Genomic DNA, 20,197 nt, shown 5'->3' on the forward strand with positions numbered 1-20,197 from the left:
GACTGGGAACAAGTGTATGTTGGGTTGTCGGCTACGGCGCTAAATATGGCGCCACCTTGTGTGCCAGCAACACATTAGTTCCCAATATAGTTCAACCTTAACCAACCAATTTACCACAATTTACTACAGTAACTGTCCTGTTGCAGTCACTGTTCAATTTACTGACTGACACTCAGCGCCATCTATCACTAAAGTTTAAAAACAGAAGGCCGTAAAGAACAAACTGCATAATGTTCTTTATAACATTTACGTACAATGACTTAAGTACAATTGCAATCAAATTTTTGTAGCATGAACTAACAAAGTAATTATGTACACCATCATCACATCACGTTTTTTTCCAAGTAGTTTTCTTTAAATGCATTTAGATGTTATTTAACTTGTCGTGTAGAGAGCGCCACAATTGTCTATTTTTCAAAAAGCTTTTTGATTCAGATGGCCTTGATTACAGGAAAATAATATACCAACATTTTGCAATTTTTTTTTGTAAATTATCGTTCATTAGGTAAAATTATACAGTCAAAAACAACACAAAAAATAAAATACATACATATAAAACAAATATACACAGTTATTGAAAATCAAAAAGCATTTTTAAATCTTGTAGGGACAGTTTACTGTTAGTTACTTGTTTCGATCCTGTGAGCATGGCATTTGCAATTTCGAGTTTCCTCTCTTGAAGGGCCTTAATTCTTTCCTCAATCGTTTGAAGTGCCATAAACCTGAAACAATTGTGTAATTAGAATAAAAAAAAAAACAAAAAAAAAAAACACAAACTTGTAAACATAAATATTCTTCTTTTGTCCCATCCGATAAATCCGGTCCTGTGCTTGATTTTCCAATTGAGGATTCCAGTGCAAATCTAACAGAAACAAATGATTTGCTCCAACCAAATTCAAGCCCACTCCACCAGCTGTCAACGAAAGTAATAAAACTTTAGTAGCACTATTTGGATCATTAAAATTATCCACAATTGGCATTCGTTTATGGACTAAAACCGAACCATCAAGACTATCATAGGGGATTCCCTCGTTCTTGAGATGGATTGCAACCAAATGTAATAAACCAGTCCACTGTGAAACCACAATTGCTTTATCCTCACCAATCTTCGTTTTGAGTAAATTGATTAATGCCCGAATCTGAAATAAAAAAAAATTAAGTAATTTCAAAATTATTAACACCTAACTCACTTTACTACTCGCATGTTCTGTAGTAAAAACCGGATTTGAGGGATTCAAGTAGCCTTTTGACGCTTCTTTCAAACCAACAGTTTCATTAGCGAGACCTGTAGCAACATTTGACTCTTCTTCTTCTTCATCTATGTTTAATCGATTCAATTGTTCGAGGAGATTCAACTCTTCTGATTCTTCCTGATCTTCAGCATTGCCCAAATCTTCATCGCTTTGCAACATCTGATTTAAATTAGTTTGAAATTTATTAATTTTATTAATTCACTCACTTGTTTGATCAAACTGGGATGGCAACAAATCTGTCGTAATCGGAGTAATAAAACTAGAATATCGTGTTGACTCACTTCTTTGACGCGATTCAATTTCAATAAACGGTTCCTCATTTTAAAATATTCACCATTCGGGTCGGCTAAAATAAGTAACAAAAAAATTAACAATTTATAACAAATGTCATATTTTTGAAATCGAAATTACAAAAAAAAAACAATTTTATATTGGAAAAACAATAATTAGCATTACATTTTATTCATTTGTGAAAATATAAATAATTATAAATGGAAAAAACGTAAATAAAGCCTAAATTTTATTTTCTCAAAATCGATTTAAAGGCCGTGTAAACGTTATCAATATTTTACTCATAAATCTAGATTGCTGTGAAAAAATTGACAATGACATTTGTGACAAATGTCAATACTTTTTGATGTAATTTGAATCGTTTTTTAATGTAAAATCACAACAACAAACAGTAAAATACTTTGTTTTAGTAAAAAAAATACCAAACCCCCAATTTATTGCCAATAACAAAAGGAAATTTGTTCAAAAATGATGTTAGCATTAGTGTGACTACGTTTACACGGTGTTCTTAAACTGTTATACATCAATTTTACGTTGAAAAAACAATAATTCGCATGACATTTTATTCAACTGTGTTAAACTTGAATAATTAAAATTTTGTTTAAAAAAAGCCGTGTAAACGTTGTCAACATTTAAGTAAAATGAAAAATTACGTGGAAGTCCGTTGAATGTAAAATCATAAGCATCTTGATTTTTCTCAGCCCTTTGGTGCAAAAATTGTGCGAAAAGTGTCCTTGAAAAAATCAAAACTTTCTGATAAACATCCATCTCCTCTTTCTCCAACTTGACGGAAATTAATTCCCAAGTACGATTAGGCAAACTCTCCAAAACCCCCTTCTCCATCAAGTCGGCTTTGGTGCGTCTCAACATCAACGAAGAGATAACAGTGTGGAGACGCATCGCCCCTCCTGTACTCTTATCACCAACCCAATGCTTCCACACCTGTAAAACCCCCAATTATTACCAAATTCAAAAACAAAAATAAACTAACCTGGAGATCATCAAAGGGGGAACACCGCAAAAACTTGAAAATTGCATACATGTCTAGTTCTTTATTGTGAACAGGAGTGCCTGTTAAGGCCCACCGGGACTTCCCCGATAAGCGAAAAATCGCCTCGGAAGTCTTCGATTTGTGATTACGGATCTGGTGAGCCTCATCCAAGATGATCCTTCGCCAGTGCACCCCAAAAACAGCCCCATCTCGGGTATTCTCATTCAAAATTAGGGAGTAAGTCGTGATGACAATGTCATGTTTAGCGAGTCGCTTTGGTTTAGTCTCGCGTTTCGCCCCATGGTAGACTTCCACCGATAATAGCCCCCTTTTCGTTCTTCTTTTAATCTCCTCCGACCATTGGTTCATAAGACTCGCGGGGCATACCACCAAAGTGCCCCCTGGTCGCTTCTCATCATGATTTTCCTTGTCTTTATTATCAAGATTTAGTTCTTGTGACTTTAACACTAGGGAAATCATCGTGATAGTTTTTCCAAGTCCCATATCGTCGGCTAGGAGCCCCCCTGATGGCTTCTGCTTCTCGCGCCATAGAAGCCAAGCCAGGGCTTGTTTCTGGTGGGGCATTAGTGCGATTTTGAGACCTTGGGGCTCCTCCACGGTGTCTTTCTCACAGGGGCATGTCTCGAGCGACTTGTGAAGAGAATCAAGAGTCTCCATGGCCATGGTTTTCTCGGCTTTGAAGCGAGCAACACCGATTTTGCCGAATGTTCGGGGCCCCACAGTGTCCACCCCAGCCTCGATCTCCTCCCAAGCGACTTCAACGCGATTGTGGGCTGTTAAAGGTGTCTCCTGGGTCACTTCCATACCATCTAAAATAGTCTTCTGTTTTTGAAGTAATTCCCCCAAAGACTGGACTTTCTCAGTGAGGGATTTCCCCCGATCTGGCAAATTCTCTACTTTTATCACCCTCATAGCATTCTAAAATTGTTTAATTAAATTTAGAAAACTCAATCTTTTACTCACTCTAGTCCTCAATAAATCAGCCTCAATTGAGTTGACTTTTTTCACTTGTTCTTGGTACTCCTGGTGCCCCACGACTGTTTTATGTGTCGGTTTCGTGACAAAGGAAGTGATTTTTGTTTGTTTGAGACTCGTTCCTGGTTGCTCATCGTCAGTGTTTTCAATCTGAACTTCTGGGGGCTCCCTTTTGACGTCAAGTCTTGAACTCGGGGGCTCCTCGTCGTCACTTATTTCAACAATGCTGAGGGAGTCCTCAATTATTTCAGGTGTGTCCTGGGAAGTCTTGGGGTTATTTTCTTGGTCACTTTCGTCGTCAGTGACTTGACTGGTCTCTCTGTAACTAAGTCGTGACAGATTTTCGGTTTCTGGGGCCCCATCTTCCTCATCTGTGTAATAAGAAGCTTTTTATTTGCGTTAAACTTGATAAAATAAGAGTGAGATTAAAAAATACCATTAAAAAGGTCCTCCTCCTGGTCGAAATTGTCACTTTGGTTGCTCATAATTCAATCGTGGGGCTCTTAACACTGGATGATTTGCAAATCTAATCACAATTTAACACAAAAAACAAGGTAAAACCAGATAAAACTTCCAAAGCCGATAATTTTTTGCTCGTCAAAATTCACCAAAAGTATTGCAAACCCCACACAATTTGTGATATGATTTTTAAATTTATTTTTTGTATTATTTATGCAAAATAGTCAACATATCATTTTAAGCGCATTTTATTGTGATTCTATTAAAAAACGTGCTTTGTTGAAATTTTGTTGCCATGTTTTTATTTCCGAACAAAATTTCATAACTTCACTTCCGTTCCAATACAAAATTTATGGAATAAAATAAGCACAGACCCACTTGTCTTGGACGTGCAACCCCCTTCTGGGCCCAACACCAAAAACTACTCAGTGTCAGGTAAGAAGCAATTTATTAGTTTTATTGGGTCACAGATCTGTGATTGGGTAATGAAAGTAATTGATTTTATTTATTTATTGTTGAATAGTGTGAAAGTGCCAACTAAACGCTTATTGTGATAAATTATCGAAAAAAACTTTTTCTTTGTTGAAATGACAATTTTGTTGGCATCACTTTATTACTAAACAAGTAACATAACCTCACTTAAAATGTAAAGTAAAAAAAATGTTGAGCCTCCTTTGGGTGCTATAAGGTAAGAAACTAAAACATTGGTTTTGATAAAGAAATCATTTTATTATTACAAAACTAAGATTTGCTATTTAACCGCGTTAATCTTCTGTAAAACCCCAATTATTACCACAATCAAAAACAAAAAAAACTAACATGGCGATCATCAAAGGCGGAACACCGCAAAAACTTGAAAATTGCATGCTTGTCCAGTTCTTTATTGTCAACAGGAGTGCCAGTTAAGGCCCACCGGGGCCCCCCCGATAACCGACAAATCGCCTCGGAAGTCTTCGATGTGTGATTACGAATCTGATGGGCTTCATCCAGGATAATCCTGCGCCAGTGAACCCCAAAAACCATCTCGGCTATTTTCATTCAAAATCAAGGAATAAGTCGTAATCACAATATCGTGTTCAGTGAGTCGTTTTGGTTTAGTCTCGCGTTTAGCCCCGTGGTAGACTTCCACCGATAATTGCCCCCTTTTCGTTCTCCTCTTAATATCCTCCGACCATTGGTTCATAAGACTGGCGGGGCGTACCACCAAAGTGCCCCCTGGTCGCTTCTCACGATGATTTTCCTCGTCTTTAGTATCAAGATTTAGTTCTTTTGATTTTAACACTAGGGAAATTATCGTGAGAGTTTTACCAAGTCCCATGTCGTCGGCTAGGAGCTCCCCTGATGGCTTCTGTTTCTCGCGCCATAGAAGCCAAGCCAGGGCTTGTTTCTGGTGGGGCATTAGAGGGATTTTGAGACCTTGGGGCTCCTCCAGGGTGTCTTTCTCACCGGGGCATGTCTCGAGTGACTTGTGAAGGGATTCAAGAGTCTCCAGTGCCATGGTTTTCTCGGCTTTGAAGCGAGCAACACCAATTTTGCCTAATGTTCGGGGCCCCACAGCGTCCACCCCAGCCTCGATCTCCTCCCAGGCCACTTCAACGCGATTCTGGGCTGTTAAAGGTGCCTCCTGGGTCACTTCCATACCAACTAAAAAGTCGTGACAATAGTCAACATATCGTATTAACTAAGCGCATTTTATTGTGATTTTATTAAAAAACATACTACAATTTTGTTGTCATGTTTTTATTTCCGAACAAAGTCTCATAACCTCACTTCCGTTCCAATACAAAATTTATGGAATAAAATAAGCACAGACCCACTTGTCTTGGACGTGCCATCCCCTTCTGGGCCCAACACCAAAAAACTACCCAGTGTCAGGTAAGAAGCATTTTTGTTAAACTACATATTGGTATAACTGAAAGACAAAAATGGGTAATTAGTTTATTATTACAAAAATCAATTGCTATTTAACCGAGTTAACCTTTTTCTAAGCTGTTTTTTTCGAAAAAACTAAATTGCGCGTCAAAATTAAAAAAAGTACTGCCAACCACACACAATTTATTAGTTTTATTTGGTAATAAAAGTAATTGATTTTATTTACTTATTGTTGAATAATGTGAAAATGCTTTAAAATACCGTACCAACTATTATTATTGTGATAATTTATCCAAAAACATTCTTTGTTGAAATAACAATTTTGTTGGCATCCTTTTATTATTAAACAAGTAACATAACCTCACATTAAAATATAAAGTAAAAAAATGTTTGCAGCCTCCTTTGGGTGCTATAAGGTAAGAAACTAAAACATTGGTTTTGATAAAGAAATCATTTTATTATTACAAAACCAAGATTTGTTATTTAATCGTGTTAATCTTCTTCTTTAACTTCTTCAAGGCCTTTTTCTTCGCCAAAACACTATCCATGCCCACTTTCTCCTCTTTGTTAACCACCTCCTTGAGCCTCCTCAACGCCTTCTTATACCTCTCACTCATCCCCTCCAACTCCTCCACCCCGACCTCAACCTCCTCAATCTCCTTCTTCAACAAGGCTTTAAACGCTGGCACTTGTTCCTCATGTAAAAGTGTCACAGCCACCCCCGATTCACCCGCCCTTGCTGTCCTCCCCCCTCTATGTATGTAAGTTTTCAGATATTTGAGGGGTTAATAAGACACTACACAATTCACCCCCAGCAAGTCGATCCCTCGTGCTAGAAAATCAGTACAAATTAATAAATCAATTTCACCCTTTGTGAAACTCGAAATAAACTCATCGCGGTTTTTCCCCTTCAAATTTGAGGATATTTCCTCGATTTTCAGCCGATTTTTGAACAGCGATTTGAGGAGGATTTTCAGTCGATGGGCACTCTCAACCGAATGGGTGAAAATCAAAGTCTTTGTCAAGTTTTCACGTAAAAATACATAATGTATTTTTCGGTTAGCTCTCTCGGTGTTGTGTATTTCCCCGATTTTTTCTCACCTGGGTTTCCCATGAAAAGTTTCGGCTGGAAAAGTGATAATTTCTCGATTTTTTCGGGGTCTTGAGTCAAAGTCGCCGAAAAGAGGAGCTTTTGACGGGCTCTAAGCCCGCGCAAAGTGCACAAATTTAAAACCCGACGATTTTGTACACAAATGTGCCTCTCCAAGTGGTACAACCAATCATCTTGCACACTTTCCAAAACTGGATCAGCTTCGTCAATAATCAGAAATTCGAGTGATTTTAAATCAAAACCTTCAGTCAATTTCAAGTGATTCACTAATCGGCCAGCTGTACAGAGTGCTGCATTTTGGATGTCCGAATAGGGAATCTCCGAAACTAAGATGTTTAGCCAAAAACGAGTAATACATTCTGGGGCTCATTTTTTGAGAAAATAATATTGGTTAAAACCGCATCCCGCTATCGTCTTTTGTTTTCGACTTACAGACAAAAGTTGACATTTTGGCATAATCTAAAAAAATTCATATCGTCGTTGTTATAGAAGATACGGATTTGAAATAAAGACATTATACAGGCACTTTTTCACGTAGAATTTAATAATGTAGTTAACAATTTTTTTCAGTTATTAGTTTAACCGTAATAAGATAAACTTGTATTTTTTTGAATGGAAATCATAGGCGGCTACGGCAATTTTGAAAAGCTTATTTTTTTCTGATCTAAAAAATATATATTTGTAAAATATTTTTTTATAACTATACTTAAAAAGTGAAATACATATTTTGTGTGATAATAGTTGGCCATGGAAAAACTATTTCACTTCAGATGTGTAAATAATAATCAATAAGAGTTTTGTGAACTGTAAAATAGATGAAAAAATAGATAAAATTATAAAGATTTAAAAATACGATACGGTAGAAGCATTGAACAAATATCCGAGCGCCTCAGAACAAAATTATTACATATTTTTAAAAAATCCAAAAATAGGAAAAACAAATGTGTCAACAGTCAACACAATTACAAAAAACATTTTTTCGATGATCTAATGGAGGTAGGTTAACGTTTCACATAGACGGAATTTGGGTATTTGAATAGCCATATGGTCATTTTTGTGTCATATAAAATATATTTTATTGAAGAATTAAAGCGGCTTTTTTTACAACACTCTATGTATCACTAGAAGTTGCAATGGTAATATTAGCTTGTTTAAAAACAAAGAAATGTTATTAGTCGCCAATAAGTTGATTTACAATTTATTTTGCATTTTTTTCATTACTTAGTACTTAGAAAACTCTTTCATTAGTGACACTGGTTGAATATAATATAGTTTAAATCCTTTTGGTTGAAGATGCAACATTTTTTCATGGCCAACTGCGAACAAAAATGAAAGATAATTTTTTGCTAAAAATGTATTATAATAATTTGTTGCAAATATATATTTTTTAGATAAGAAAAAAACAAGCTTTTTAAAAATGACATAGCCATCTATGATTCCCATTTAAAAAAATACAAGTTTATTTTATTACTGCTAAACAAACAACTGAAAAAAATTGTTAACTACATTACTAAATTCTACGTAAAAAAGTGTCTTTAATGTCTTTATTTCAAATCTGTGTCTTCTATAATAACGAAGATATGAATTTTTTTAGATTTCGCTGAAATGTCAATTTTTGTCTATAAGTCGAAAACAAAAGACGATAGCTGGATGCGGTTTTAACCAATATTATTTTCTCAAAAAATGAGCCCCAGAATGTATTACTTGTTTTTGCCTAAACCTCTTAGTTTCGGAGTTTCCCTATTCGGACATCCAAAATTCAGCACCCTGTACACACAAGAATATCAATTTTGCTAACAAAACCAAAGGCTGCGTTGAAATAAACCAATTGTTTTTGTTCAAAATTAAACAAATGTTTGCCTGAGATGAGGCCAACTTCCTATTTTGGTCCTCTGTGTGTACAATTTGAAGCTTTTAAACACTTGCTCAGCGAGATCCTGAGTGGGCAAAATCACTAAAGCCCTGATTTTCTTCACAGTGAATTGTTTTAAGGTTTGCACCTCTGGTAAAACAAATGCTAGGGTTTTCCCACTTCCGGTGGGCGCACTCACACACACATCCCTCGGGAACATGATTTTGGCATTTTGACGCACTTGTAGCAACCAGGGGATCACTTCCGCTTGCACCGGAAACAAATACCTCACCCCATTGGCCCGCAATCGCTCCCTGAGCCCCCTATCCAAAGCTTTGAGTTTCGAGACTTTCCACGTCAATTCTTGCGAGTCGGAGGAGATTAGTGTGGGGTTGGTGAGCCATTGGGGGAGAACACGTGCGGTTTTCGGTCTCTTGGCCGTGGTTTCGGCCCCCAGAATCGTGAAATTAGAAATGGGGGGTTTCGCTGCTGGTGCTAATTATGCTACAGTGCATGACCTAATTTTTTTTTAAATTGACAATTTTGGCAATTGACTGACTGAGAGTTTTTTTTTAGCAAAATTTACAATTGCGGACACGGAATTTTGGACAATTTGTCATTCGACTGACATAAAATGTAAAACGGGGCCTTAAGCCTATGCAACTAACCTCACTTTCGGTGTTTGTAATTTTCATCCCAACAGCTAGAGGAAAAACAGCAACAAACCTAAACAATTTATTGAACTTATATAAAAACACATTATTGTTTCGATAAAAATCCACGCCAAAAATAATGAAACTTTCATTTTTGTTTCAAAAGTCAATTTATAGTGATGATACAAAAAAGCGTGAGTTACATTAACATTTTTTTATGTCCAAAAGTCCGTTACCGCAATTGTATAACTTCCACTTAAATTGAAGTCAATAGAAAAAACTATAATTTCGCTAAAAACGTTTTATTAAGAAAATAGGAGCATACAAAATAATATTACATTTTACTTATTCAAACAAAACTCATTACATTAATACTGACTTTGTACTACTACAACTAGGTGAATTAAATAAATTCAAGTTAATAATTTATTTCCTCTTTCTTGTTTCCTTTTTTTCCTCCGGTTTCTTATCATCGGCCCCAACTTCAATCGTCGGAGTGGCTTCAATCTGCGACGGCTGACCCGTGAAAGAGATAGGAATTTCTCGTTCTTTGACTTTTTCTTGACTCTTGGGTGCGGTGATAGTCAGCACCCCATCCGTTGACAATTTCGACTTCACTTGACTAATATCGTGCCCTTCTGGCAATTTATATTTTCGAACAAAATGCCTTGAAATGAATCCATGCTCATCTTCCTTTTCTTCATGTTTCCCTTCGATGGTAATGGTATTCTCGGATGCCTTCACTGTGATTTCTTCCGGGGTGAACTGTTGCACGTCGAGACTGACCTGGAATTTGTCCTTATCTACCGACAACGTAGATCCTTTATCCCTCTTGGATGCTTGCGAGCGCCAGGGACGAGCATAGGGAGAAGTGAGCATCATTCGCCGAACCTTGCGAGGAATGCACGGCTGAAGGAAGTCTTCATCGTCGAGGCCCATCCCGAAGTGTTGATCCAGGAGAAGAGATGGACGGAAGCAGTCCAGAGGGTCTCTGATAAATGACAACAAAGCCATTTTTACTGGTTATGAACACTGGAATGAGAAAATCGCTTTGAATCACTTGGGAACTCTTCGTTCACTTCGCTGTATCGCACTTCGAATTCAATCTGAATGGTGTGAGCGCTCGCGCGCTTATATAGATAGTTGCGTGGAATGTTCTAGATGGCAGTGCGCACTCCAGAAATTCGAGAAAGATGCGGCGTTTTTGGTTGTTACCGAACATTCGCGAAGAGCAGTTTTCTAGAAAATTATGGATTTTCTTTACGTTTTGCTACTATGTTGTAAATAATTTGCACTGGGTTAAATAAATAAACAAAACACTAATAACCACGCATTATCTGTATATGTAAAATAATTTGTATCACACAAATTTCAATTTTTTTTGCTTTCAAAATATGTAAATGTCAGTATACATTGAAGCTTTTTTGAGATTATATGCAATATATTAAATATTAAAAATGATAATTCGAGTTTATTAATTAATTTAAACTACACCATTGAATAATTATTTCTAGGACTTCAAAAATAAAATCTTACATTTTTTTCTCAATTTTGAAAGAAAATTAAATTGTCGAGCAATTATTTACATTTTCTAAAACAATAACCAATAAAAATGGTTGTCTACCTTTCCAACAACGAATTTTATCACATCTCACATTAAAAAAAACGTGATTAAAAAAATTCTGTCACATTAATTTTTTTTAAATTTTGATGTCCAATATACAGGCTGTCCCAGCGATTTGAAAAAGTTCATCAATGACCATTAAATGGTAAAATTTAAAAAAATATTGTATAGGACATTGATAGATACTAATCTAGTGCGTAACCTAAAATTATTTTCAACCATACAGCATGTCCCAAAAATAAGTTACGAGACAAACTTGTGTTTTTTTTTTTAATGAAACACCGTATGTTTCTTGGCATTTTTAGATGTAGCCTTTTAAAACAATGTTTTCACGCTAAACTTTTATTTGTCGATTTCGCTTAGTTTTAGAAATAAGACCATCTTTTTGACGAAAACACTCACTTTTTAAAAAATCATTACACAAAAACTGAGACAGCTAGAACAAATTTTTTCTTATTTCTGCAAAGAAGAAAGTATAGAATTTAAAACTGTAGCAATTTTTTAGTGTTTTGCATTTTAAGAGATTAATAAATTAAGAAGTTTGTTAAAAGTTAAATAACTTAAAAAAATTCAATGAGACACCCTATTTTTTATTTTTGCGTCTAATAGATTGATAAATTGTCTATCTAAATAAGTAAACTTTTAATGTCTAGAATTGATAAATGAAAAGATATTTAACATTCAATATTAATTGTAGCAATAATGCCTACCAATATCTGAGCATTGTTGATACTATGGCAACCACAGTATTCCACCACGGATCACTTATCCGTTGACTTATCCAGAGATTGTAAAAGTCGTTATAAATACTGAAGTTCGAATTATTTTATTGTAAAAATAAAGAATAATGGATTCAGTTTAACACAAATGTGATTAAGTGATATTTATTCTATCTCTTGTGCAATTTGCACTTTTTGGCTACTGAAACAATAGTATTTTTTTTTAATGTTTAACGTTAAATATCTTTTTAGTTATTAATTATAAACATCTAAAAGTAAATAATTTTAGAAAGACAATTTAATAATCTTTTAAATGCAAAAACAATAAATAGGGTGTTTTATTTAACTTTTTTAAGTTATTGAACTTTTAACAAACTCCTTCATTTTTTTATCATTGCAAATGCAACATAAAAAAAATGTTACAACCTTATAGCTTGGACCTTCTTCTTTGCCATAGTAAAAAAAAATATTTCTAGGTGTCTTAGTTTTTGTGTAATAAATTTTTAAAAAGCGCATGTTTTGGTCAAAAAAAAACGTCATATTTTTAAAACAAAGCAAAATCGACCAATGAAAGTTTAGCTTAAAAACATTGTCATAAAAATCTACATCAAAAAACGCTAAGAAACACGGTGTTCCATTTAAAAAAACACAAGTTTGTATTGTAATTTATTTTTGAGACACGCTGTATAGTTAAATAAAATAATTTTAGGCGATGGACTAGATTAGTATTTATCAATGCCCTATATAATTTTTTTTTAATTTCACCATTTAAAGATCACTAATGAACTTTTTCAAGACTTTAGTATAAACTAAAGTTCGTCAAAACTTGTAGCTTTTATTTCTTGCTGTTAATAAATGTTTTTTTTTAAAGAAAGCCCCATTTCTATCAATCAATTTCTAAAATCGCTTTTAAATAAACATACTTAAAGGCAATGGTTAATAAAACAACTATCTTCACTTTTTATAATAGCTAGTTTTTAAATTACATTGAAATGTTTACAACACAAAATTTTAACAGAGAAACTGAAATCTAAATTGATAATGATAAAAGTGAATAATAAAAGTTCAGCTGCAATTTCTTTATTGCTACAATTTGTTGAATGTAAATTTTAAATGAAGTACAATTATTAAAGAATTAAAATCTTTTATTTCACATTCTGATATTTACATGATAATAAAACTACGATAGGTATATTTATTAAAATATTCACAAACATAACTTGTACATACATCAAACAGTTTTACAAAAAAAATTACCAACATAAGGCCCATACATGTGTAAAAAAATAAAAATTTGTATATATCTGAGAGGGCTATCATGTAAATTTAAATCTTAATATAAAAACCCCATCAATGTTGATTTTAAAATGATGTGGACGGTTAGAGTCAAATGAGCCACAAAAGTCACTTAGCATTTTTTTCAAAGTTATTTGATTAAATTGCAAAAAATCTCCGGAAATTCTGCTTTCTGCTCAATTTACACATAAGAAAATTCCAATTTTTTTACTGCGATGCTTCACCAAATTCGAGGTACACTAACGTCCGCATCATTTAGAACTATTTCACATTTTATAATATGCTTTAGTACCTTTTTTATTTGTAAATACTGTGCACTATTTGCTAAATAACCATTAATGACAATAATTATGTGTTGTATGCCTCTAATGCAGTAATCAATACTTATCAATACTTATTTGTTATTACAAAAATTCACGAAAATACTTGTAACTATGACACTTAATTATTGCTTCGATAGTTACAAAAAAAAATTAAACACTTACTAATAAAAATCAGTGGACCACTCGTCCGTACATGTTGTAATCGGTGCATTAGAGGCACAATTTGTAGCTTGCAAACACTGAAAGCAATAATTTTTTCCATAATTGTTGTCCCAATATTGGCACCCCTTGCACTGAAATCGAACTGCAAATTCTAAAGTTTTTCCCACAGACAAATTATGTGCGTAAAAAAGAAATGAAAATTTATCTGAAAACCCATCACACGAATTTTCCACATATACTGCCGGAACATCCGCAAAACTCTGCCAGGAATCTAAAGTATATCTGATATGTACCGATTTGTGAAAATCTAAATTTTTTACTCTAACTATTCCAGTGATGGAGAGAGCTATAGGGTCTTGGACGACAGCACTATCTAAACAGACTTGATTTTCTCTAAGACGGTCTACAAAATCAGGCAATATCCCGGGTTGTTGGAACAACGGAATCAGTATTTTTTCTACAATATTAGGAGAAAGACTAAGTGGGGAAGGTAAAGGAGCCAATTTGATATCCACATCTTGTAAATCATTGTAAGCAGAATTTGGGATTTTTGGGATTTCATCAAGAAAAGTTCGAATATCAGCCAAATCGAGTCCTAAGACGTCCGCGAAACGTACAATTTTTTTTCGGTAAGGAGTACCAGGTGGGGTTTTTCCTGTTTTTAAAGAGGAACATCTCCTTACACGTGGAGTTTCCTCTTCTGTTTCGATGTCATCGTCCTTTTGGTCATTTAATACAGATTGAATTGATTCACTTGGCGTTACTAGTAATGGTATCTTAGAAGAATTTTCTTTAAACGAAACATTTTTATTAGCTAGAGATTCAGTCTCACATAATTTTGACGACGGATTCCAATTAATATCAACTACTTTATCTAATTCAGTGTTATCAAGTGCTTGACAGTCTATATTTTCCTCCTGGAGTACAGCCGAACAACTTTCCCTACCGTTAACAAACTCATTTTTTTTACCATTTAGTGGCAAACTAGTTGGGTCGTATTCGTTTGGTGGATTTAGATCAGTTACACTGTCATAAAAAGATCCATCACTATCGTTATCAGTTTGTGTATTGTCTACCAGACTATTTTCTTTAAAAGTGGAACATTGCCAATTTGAGTTGTAGTACAGATTCTCCTTGTTAATAATTTTTTCAATTTCTGTTCTATCTAATTCTTCGTTGGGGCTTTGTGGAGACTCAATTTCCAAATATAAATTATTTTCGGAATTAAATTCGTGTTTAGGTTGAGAAACAGTGAGGGAATTTTCGCGAGCTGTTAACCAACTGTTTTCGCTTTTGTCGTGTCCATCTTCAGATTCCAGAGACGTTAAACGAGAATGTAAATGACGTGCAAAAGCCTCAGCGCGTTCACGACAGGACATTGGTAGCAACGAACTCAAGCCACACTTTTCTGGACCAGTGTTCATTTAATAAGTTTTTCTTCTGAAACAAAAATGTGACAAAAATTAGACAATGTTTATACAAACTAAAATAAAAATTAACATACAAAAAAATAAGACAAAAATCTATAAGTTATTGTTAACTTGAACATGGGTTGTTCTAACAGAATGCAGAGCACACTATAGAGCAAAAGAAATGGGTGCCAAAAATTTATATTTCCTCTTTGATTTTTATTTTATTTTCATATATAAGGTGTTTCACACAACTTTACTAAGCTTGCGCCTAATGTACGCACCCAAATATACAAAAGTCACAAAATACTAGATACACATTTAATTATTTAATTTTTAGAAACTTATGACAGTAATTGTCAAACTAATCACTGTTTCATTAATAGTCACTGTTACAGGAATAGTCATAAACTGCTGTTTTTCCGAGACAATTATCATTTGTTCTATCCAGAGACAACATGAATATGATTCTAGTTTATCTATTTTAATCACTAACAAACTAATAAAGTTGTAATTTTTGAAAGGGTAAACAAACTAGAAAAGATTATCCAATTTTTAAAAAATTATAACAGCACCTTACAGGCACAGAACTCGTAAAATTATATAAAACACCGTATATTTATCTATAACAAAAATCTGAGAAAACGGTAAATGGCTGAATCTGTTACGTACATACGTGTGCAGAAGCTGATCTAAATTTCATCTACTACTAAATTCGCCAGAAAAATTTTCTGATGAAAATTCGAATATAGAATATAGCTAGGCATTAGATAACACCTATTAAAAATACATAAAAGCATCTAAAAGCGTAGGTAGTGTTTCGTTATTGTGTTTGTAAAAAACTCAAATTGAGACAAATCGTTTTTGTGAAAAAAATTACTCAAATGATAAGTAAATAGTATATTATGTTATTAGAAGTAAAAGTGATAGTTTATGTTGCCAAGCTGAACGTTTATTTTGGCGAACGGAGTGAGACGAATGATTCAGCTGAGTCATATTAAGTCACTTACGTAAAATAACATATACTATTTTATCCGCAAACGATTCAGATGGGAAGAAAAGAGCAACAAAGTAAATGATCAAATTAATCAGGACACTTTGCAATGAAATCATAATAAACGTCTCGTGTCAGTTTCGGAATTTGTGTTGAAATTTTCTAAAGTGTTGACTAATTTAACTAGTGAATAACTACACCTACATTCAAAAAAAGCGAGAAATGTCAAAAAAAAATTAGAGGTTTTTTCAATTTTTCCATGGTGCGAACGTGTTTTATTAAAATAGGTTAAAATATTTTGAAAACACTCTAAATTCTGTCGCTAAATTCATAATTTTCCTACCATTTTCCAGATGAGGAGGATTCTGGCTTTCTCTATTTCATTGAAATTCGGCATTACACAAGTTGATATAAATTTAACGGCATTGATAGGAATATTATTGATAGGTATTGTCAAGTTGACAATTGACAACCAGAACCGAAATTACATTTGGAAAAATTTCCCGTTTTTTTTTTTTGTAATGTAGCCATAGTGTAGTTATGGTGCAAAATGTCGAATGCTGATAATCCGCACTGTACCTCTCCAGAAAATGCTGAAGCAACAAAAGAGACAAGAAAGAGACAACATTGGTAAATGTCAGGTAAAAGTAAAAAACGCTTAGGCGAAAAAATAGTGTTTTTACCCTAAGTATGAAAAGTAAAACTTTTCCTTATGTCATTTAGTCATAAAAACATCGTTTTTCTGACGTTTGCGGATAAAAGATCTAATTAAAGAATTATCGATTTTACTTTTCTATAACTCAAGTAGATACTTAATTCAAACGATGAATTTGATCCATTTTTCATTTGAAAGGGTTGAAGGTAACAAAGTCACTTCCACATTTTTTTATACTTATATTTACGGGTTTTATTACATGTGTTTCTCACTTAATTGTAAACTTGAGATGACAACGGAAGTTGCCACTCTTGAAATTGAAACGCTCTTTGTCGCAGACAGCTATAGAAACTTCTGGTAAAAATGGTTTATCTAGGTGTTGAAAAAGATCTATAACACAAGGGCTCTAATATAAACAATTTGACATAAATCCAATAAATAATTATCACTCCAATACGCACAAACACGTTATTTCATAAACTTTCATTTTGTTTTAATTTTTTTATCTGAAAGTATTTGATAAGTCTGTAGATAACTTTGTTTAAAAACAAAGCCACAGTAAAATTAAAAATAACAAAGTTATGTGCAACAAACAATAGGTATTAAATATAAAGATACCACTTTAATAATAAAAAAATATTTTGAAAAATTGTGAACATACACAGACTAGTTTATAAAAAACGCCCAAAGGCACAACTCCATTAGTTTTAAAAATGTGACAATACTTCTTTATTGATAGAGCGTCTATTCCAAAAAATTGCTCACAATAAACTGTGAACTTAGAACGGTTTTTTATCCAGCCTGCATGGGCCAAAAACTTGTATGGAATATTATAGAACTCAATTTTTTTTTAATATTTTATTCTGTTAGCCAATGAATGAATAATAAACCAAAATGTTAATTTTTTGGGATTCAGGATATTGCATTGTTTTAACCACCGCGTCCTTAATGAAATGTATCAATATCCCGCCTGAGCATTTTGTAAAAAATGCACAAGAGCAGTGATTTCGAGTTTTTTCTTAGTTATGGAGCTTATTAAGAAAAACTTAATGATTTTTAATTATTAACGAAAAATAACGCAATTAATAAAAGCTGGGAAGGAAGGATACAACAAAACAAGATACGCCAGGGAGAATTGATATTATGACATTGAACCCTTTAACCCAAAAAAATAGAAGTGTCAAAAAATTTCCACAGATTAAAGCGCCAAAAAAATGTTTAAGCAAGAAAAGGATTATTTCTATCGAGACAGCCATGGTTTTAATAAATGAGAAAATCGTATCTACAGAAATGAAGGAAAAAAGGTCACTTCAAAGTTTTCACACTGTAATTTTATTTGATTTGGTTTTGCTTTAGCTTTTATCAAAATTTAAATTCCACAATTTTGTTTATTCTCTTCCAACCATACCAATAGATTTAATTTGCTTCGTTCTTGGGAATTTTCATCACAAAAATTATATTTTTAGAAAAAATATTTTTCAAATCTACTCGTACATCTTACATCCTGACGCGAAATGATAGGGACATAGAATAATTTCAAATTCTACAAGTATAAAAATTATTTTTCTTTATATTTAATAACTTGGTAGCGTTGTAATAAATTTAAAAAAATGGTACAAATCCTCTCTAAAACGTATAGTTCTTGAATAAAATAGATTCAAATTTTTAATTAATCTAATCTAATTCCTTTTACTATTATTTTAAATTAAGCAACACTTCTTTAATCATTTAAATTTAGACTTCGTCCATCAAAAATCCGTCAATGGTCTTTAATTTTTTAGTTAAATTTTAAATGTTAGGAGAAAAAAAAACTTGGATTTTCGTATACAATTTCTGTTAAGTGATAACAATATCGGAAATAATTATTCTTGCCTAACTGCAGGTTTAAAGCTCCGAGTTATTGGTGGAGCGCAAAAGTTGCTGAATTATTTACCCGATAGTTACGATATAATGATTAATTAATTATTATTATTATTATTTACTTTCTCATTCCTTTGCTCTCTTTTGCGTAATTAAAATATAATAATATAAGAAAATTGACCTAGGACAATACGACAAAGAAATAAATAAGTTAGAGGTCATGCGGTATTTAAAATTTGGTGCTAAAAATTGAGGAAGATTAACGAACCTGTGTAGGTAGTCTTTGCCCAAGTTGACATATATTTGCCTAGTCCCAAATCAAGTGTTTCGTGAATGAATGGGCCATCGGGCACTATCACTACCACAACACTCAAATGGGAAGGACGAAACAAGGTCGTAGAAACGTCAGAGGCGCCGGTCTCAGCTGTCTCCGGCCCAAACCCCACTACTTTTATATCATCCCCACGCATTTTCAACGTTACCTATTTTTAAATAGCACATGAGCCGTTTGTTGATTAAAGTGATCGAAGGAACAAATAGATCGCGAGTAGGCAATGTGGCATTATCTTGCACCCGGCATCCAACAAGGTTATGATGCGACGCAGAACGTCGCCGGTCACTGGCGTCGCATCGTCCCAAAAATCTAGCAAATTAAAGAAATATAAAGGTGATATTTCAGGAAAAAACGGGTCAGTTATCATTGTTTTGAAACATACTATTATTTTTACACCGAGTTATCAAGTGTTTAATTAATGGTGCACCAAGTTCATTGAAAAGTATCTTCAAGATAATCACAGAAACGGAATGTCATTGATGCTATTTTTGTTCAACACAATAATGCAGTTTAACAAGGCTAATAAATTTATTATAAAGCACAATTATGTGAGAACAAAACAAAAGCAAACTGAGAAAGTTCCATCGAAAAATACATAAAATAATACAAGCTGCTTTTGAAATAGTAGGCAAAATTTGTGTAGGGTGTTAGATCATCATTCATGACATAAGAACAAAAAAAAAACAACTTTTCTCTCAACTCGCACCGTAACTGGGACAAAAATCGCTATGCACATCGTGTAACGTGTAGCATTTCTGATGGTTGAGAATAGTTTTCGCTGCTTCAGAATAGTATATTAAAGTACAAGTTGCAGAAGGTATTCAAGCACAAATTTGCAATTCCGAAACGAGCCGCGAAGCAGCGAGTTGAGGAACAAATGAGTGCTTGAAGAACCTTTTGCAACAAGTGCTTTATACTATTTTTTCTATTTCGCCGCTTTTTATCATTTTATAATTTAAAAAACGATTTTTTTTTCTAGAAAATTTTGCGATGGTTGGCGACATTTATGTGTGGAATAATTTTAGGCGGCTGTAAAAAATAAAAATTATTCTTATTTTCACATTTGAAGATGAATTGTGAAGAAAGTCCGTCACTAAAATTAAATTACCGCGAACGACTTATTCCAGCACGCAAATGACGTCAATTGGGTGCTGGAATAGACCTATTCTAACACTAACATTTCCGTAACTATTGTGCTTTTGGGTTTAATTTTTACGTTGCATACGAATAAAAAAAACTATTTTTTTGTATACGCTCCCGAAAACAGCTGTTTTAGGAACTCATTTGAGTCCCTAAAATGAGTCTTTTCCGGACTCAATAAAATAGTACGCAAAACGGTTATT

General features: G+C 33.6%; 5 protein-coding genes and 1 long non-coding RNA gene across 10 annotated transcripts; 1 reads left to right on the forward strand and 5 right to left on the reverse strand.

Moving 5' to 3' along the window:
* Window positions 1-475: 475 nt before the first annotated feature.
* Window positions 476-4,389, reverse strand: LOC123015245 (transcription termination factor 2). 2 transcript variants are annotated; one of them, XM_044414878.1, is made up of 8 exons: window positions 3,968-4,389; window positions 3,520-3,902; window positions 2,536-3,474; window positions 2,198-2,486; window positions 1,460-1,599; window positions 1,191-1,412; window positions 778-1,139; window positions 476-722 (listed from the first exon to the last, which is right to left on the reverse strand). In XM_044414878.1, exons 1-8 carry the CDS (start codon window positions 4,014-4,016, stop codon window positions 572-574), a joined length of 2,535 nt encoding a protein of 844 aa, XP_044270813.1. In that variant the 5' UTR covers window positions 4,017-4,389; the 3' UTR covers window positions 476-571. The 2 variants fall into 2 exon arrangements, with proteins under 2 accessions (XP_044270813.1, XP_044270812.1); XM_044414877.1 differs by having other exon boundaries at window positions 3,520-3,917.
* Window positions 4,390-4,442: 53 nt separating this feature from the next.
* On the forward strand, window positions 4,443-5,717 carry LOC123015248. Its single transcript, XR_006413373.1, has 2 exons — window positions 4,443-4,678; window positions 4,884-5,717. It is a non-coding gene; the product is annotated as an uncharacterized LOC123015248 (long non-coding RNA).
* Window positions 4,697-9,675, reverse strand: LOC123015246 (transcription termination factor 2-like). 4 transcript variants are annotated; one of them, XM_044414882.1, is made up of 2 exons: window positions 9,494-9,675; window positions 4,697-5,902 (listed from the first exon to the last, which is right to left on the reverse strand). In XM_044414882.1, the coding sequence occupies exon 2, from the start codon at window positions 5,627-5,629 to the stop codon at window positions 4,973-4,975; it is 657 nt and encodes a 218-aa protein (XP_044270817.1). In that variant the 5' UTR covers window positions 5,630-5,902; window positions 9,494-9,675; the 3' UTR covers window positions 4,697-4,972. The 4 variants fall into 4 exon arrangements, with proteins under 4 accessions (XP_044270817.1, XP_044270815.1, XP_044270814.1 ...); XM_044414880.1 differs by lacking the exon at window positions 9,494-9,675 and adding an exon at window positions 6,129-6,189; XM_044414879.1 differs by lacking the exon at window positions 9,494-9,675 and adding an exon at window positions 5,969-6,025.
* Window positions 6,299-9,520, reverse strand: LOC123014816 (probable ATP-dependent RNA helicase Dbp73D). The gene is given in 5 exon segments (XM_044414094.1): window positions 6,299-6,910; window positions 6,913-7,251; window positions 8,741-8,852; window positions 8,854-9,320; window positions 9,499-9,520. Coding segments are annotated over 5 exon segments (1,509 nt in total). The 3' UTR covers window positions 6,299-6,341.
* Window positions 9,676-9,764: 89 nt separating the features above from the next.
* On the reverse strand, window positions 9,765-10,840 carry LOC123015247 (protein lethal(2)essential for life-like). Its single transcript, XM_044414883.1, has one exon. The coding sequence runs from the start codon at window positions 10,490-10,492 to the stop codon at window positions 9,905-9,907; it is 588 nt and encodes a 195-aa protein (XP_044270818.1). The 5' UTR covers window positions 10,493-10,840; the 3' UTR covers window positions 9,765-9,904.
* Window positions 10,841-12,948: 2,108 nt separating this feature from the next.
* LOC123014347 (glycogen-binding subunit 76A) lies at window positions 12,949-19,110 on the reverse strand. Its single transcript, XM_044413407.1, has 2 exons — window positions 18,789-19,110; window positions 12,949-15,042 (listed from the first exon to the last, which is right to left on the reverse strand). The coding sequence occupies exon 2, from the start codon at window positions 15,024-15,026 to the stop codon at window positions 13,602-13,604; it is 1,425 nt and encodes a 474-aa protein (XP_044269342.1). The 5' UTR covers window positions 15,027-15,042; window positions 18,789-19,110; the 3' UTR covers window positions 12,949-13,601.
* Window positions 19,111-20,197: the final 1,087 nt, after the last annotated feature.

This window comes from Tribolium madens, unplaced genomic scaffold, assembly GCF_015345945.1.
Source record: "Tribolium madens isolate multiple individuals breed KSU strain unplaced genomic scaffold, Tmad_KSU_1.1 Scaffold_97;HRSCAF=244;Tcas5.2_LG3a, whole genome shotgun sequence".
NCBI classification, from domain to species: domain Eukaryota; kingdom Metazoa; phylum Arthropoda; class Insecta; order Coleoptera; family Tenebrionidae; genus Tribolium; species Tribolium madens.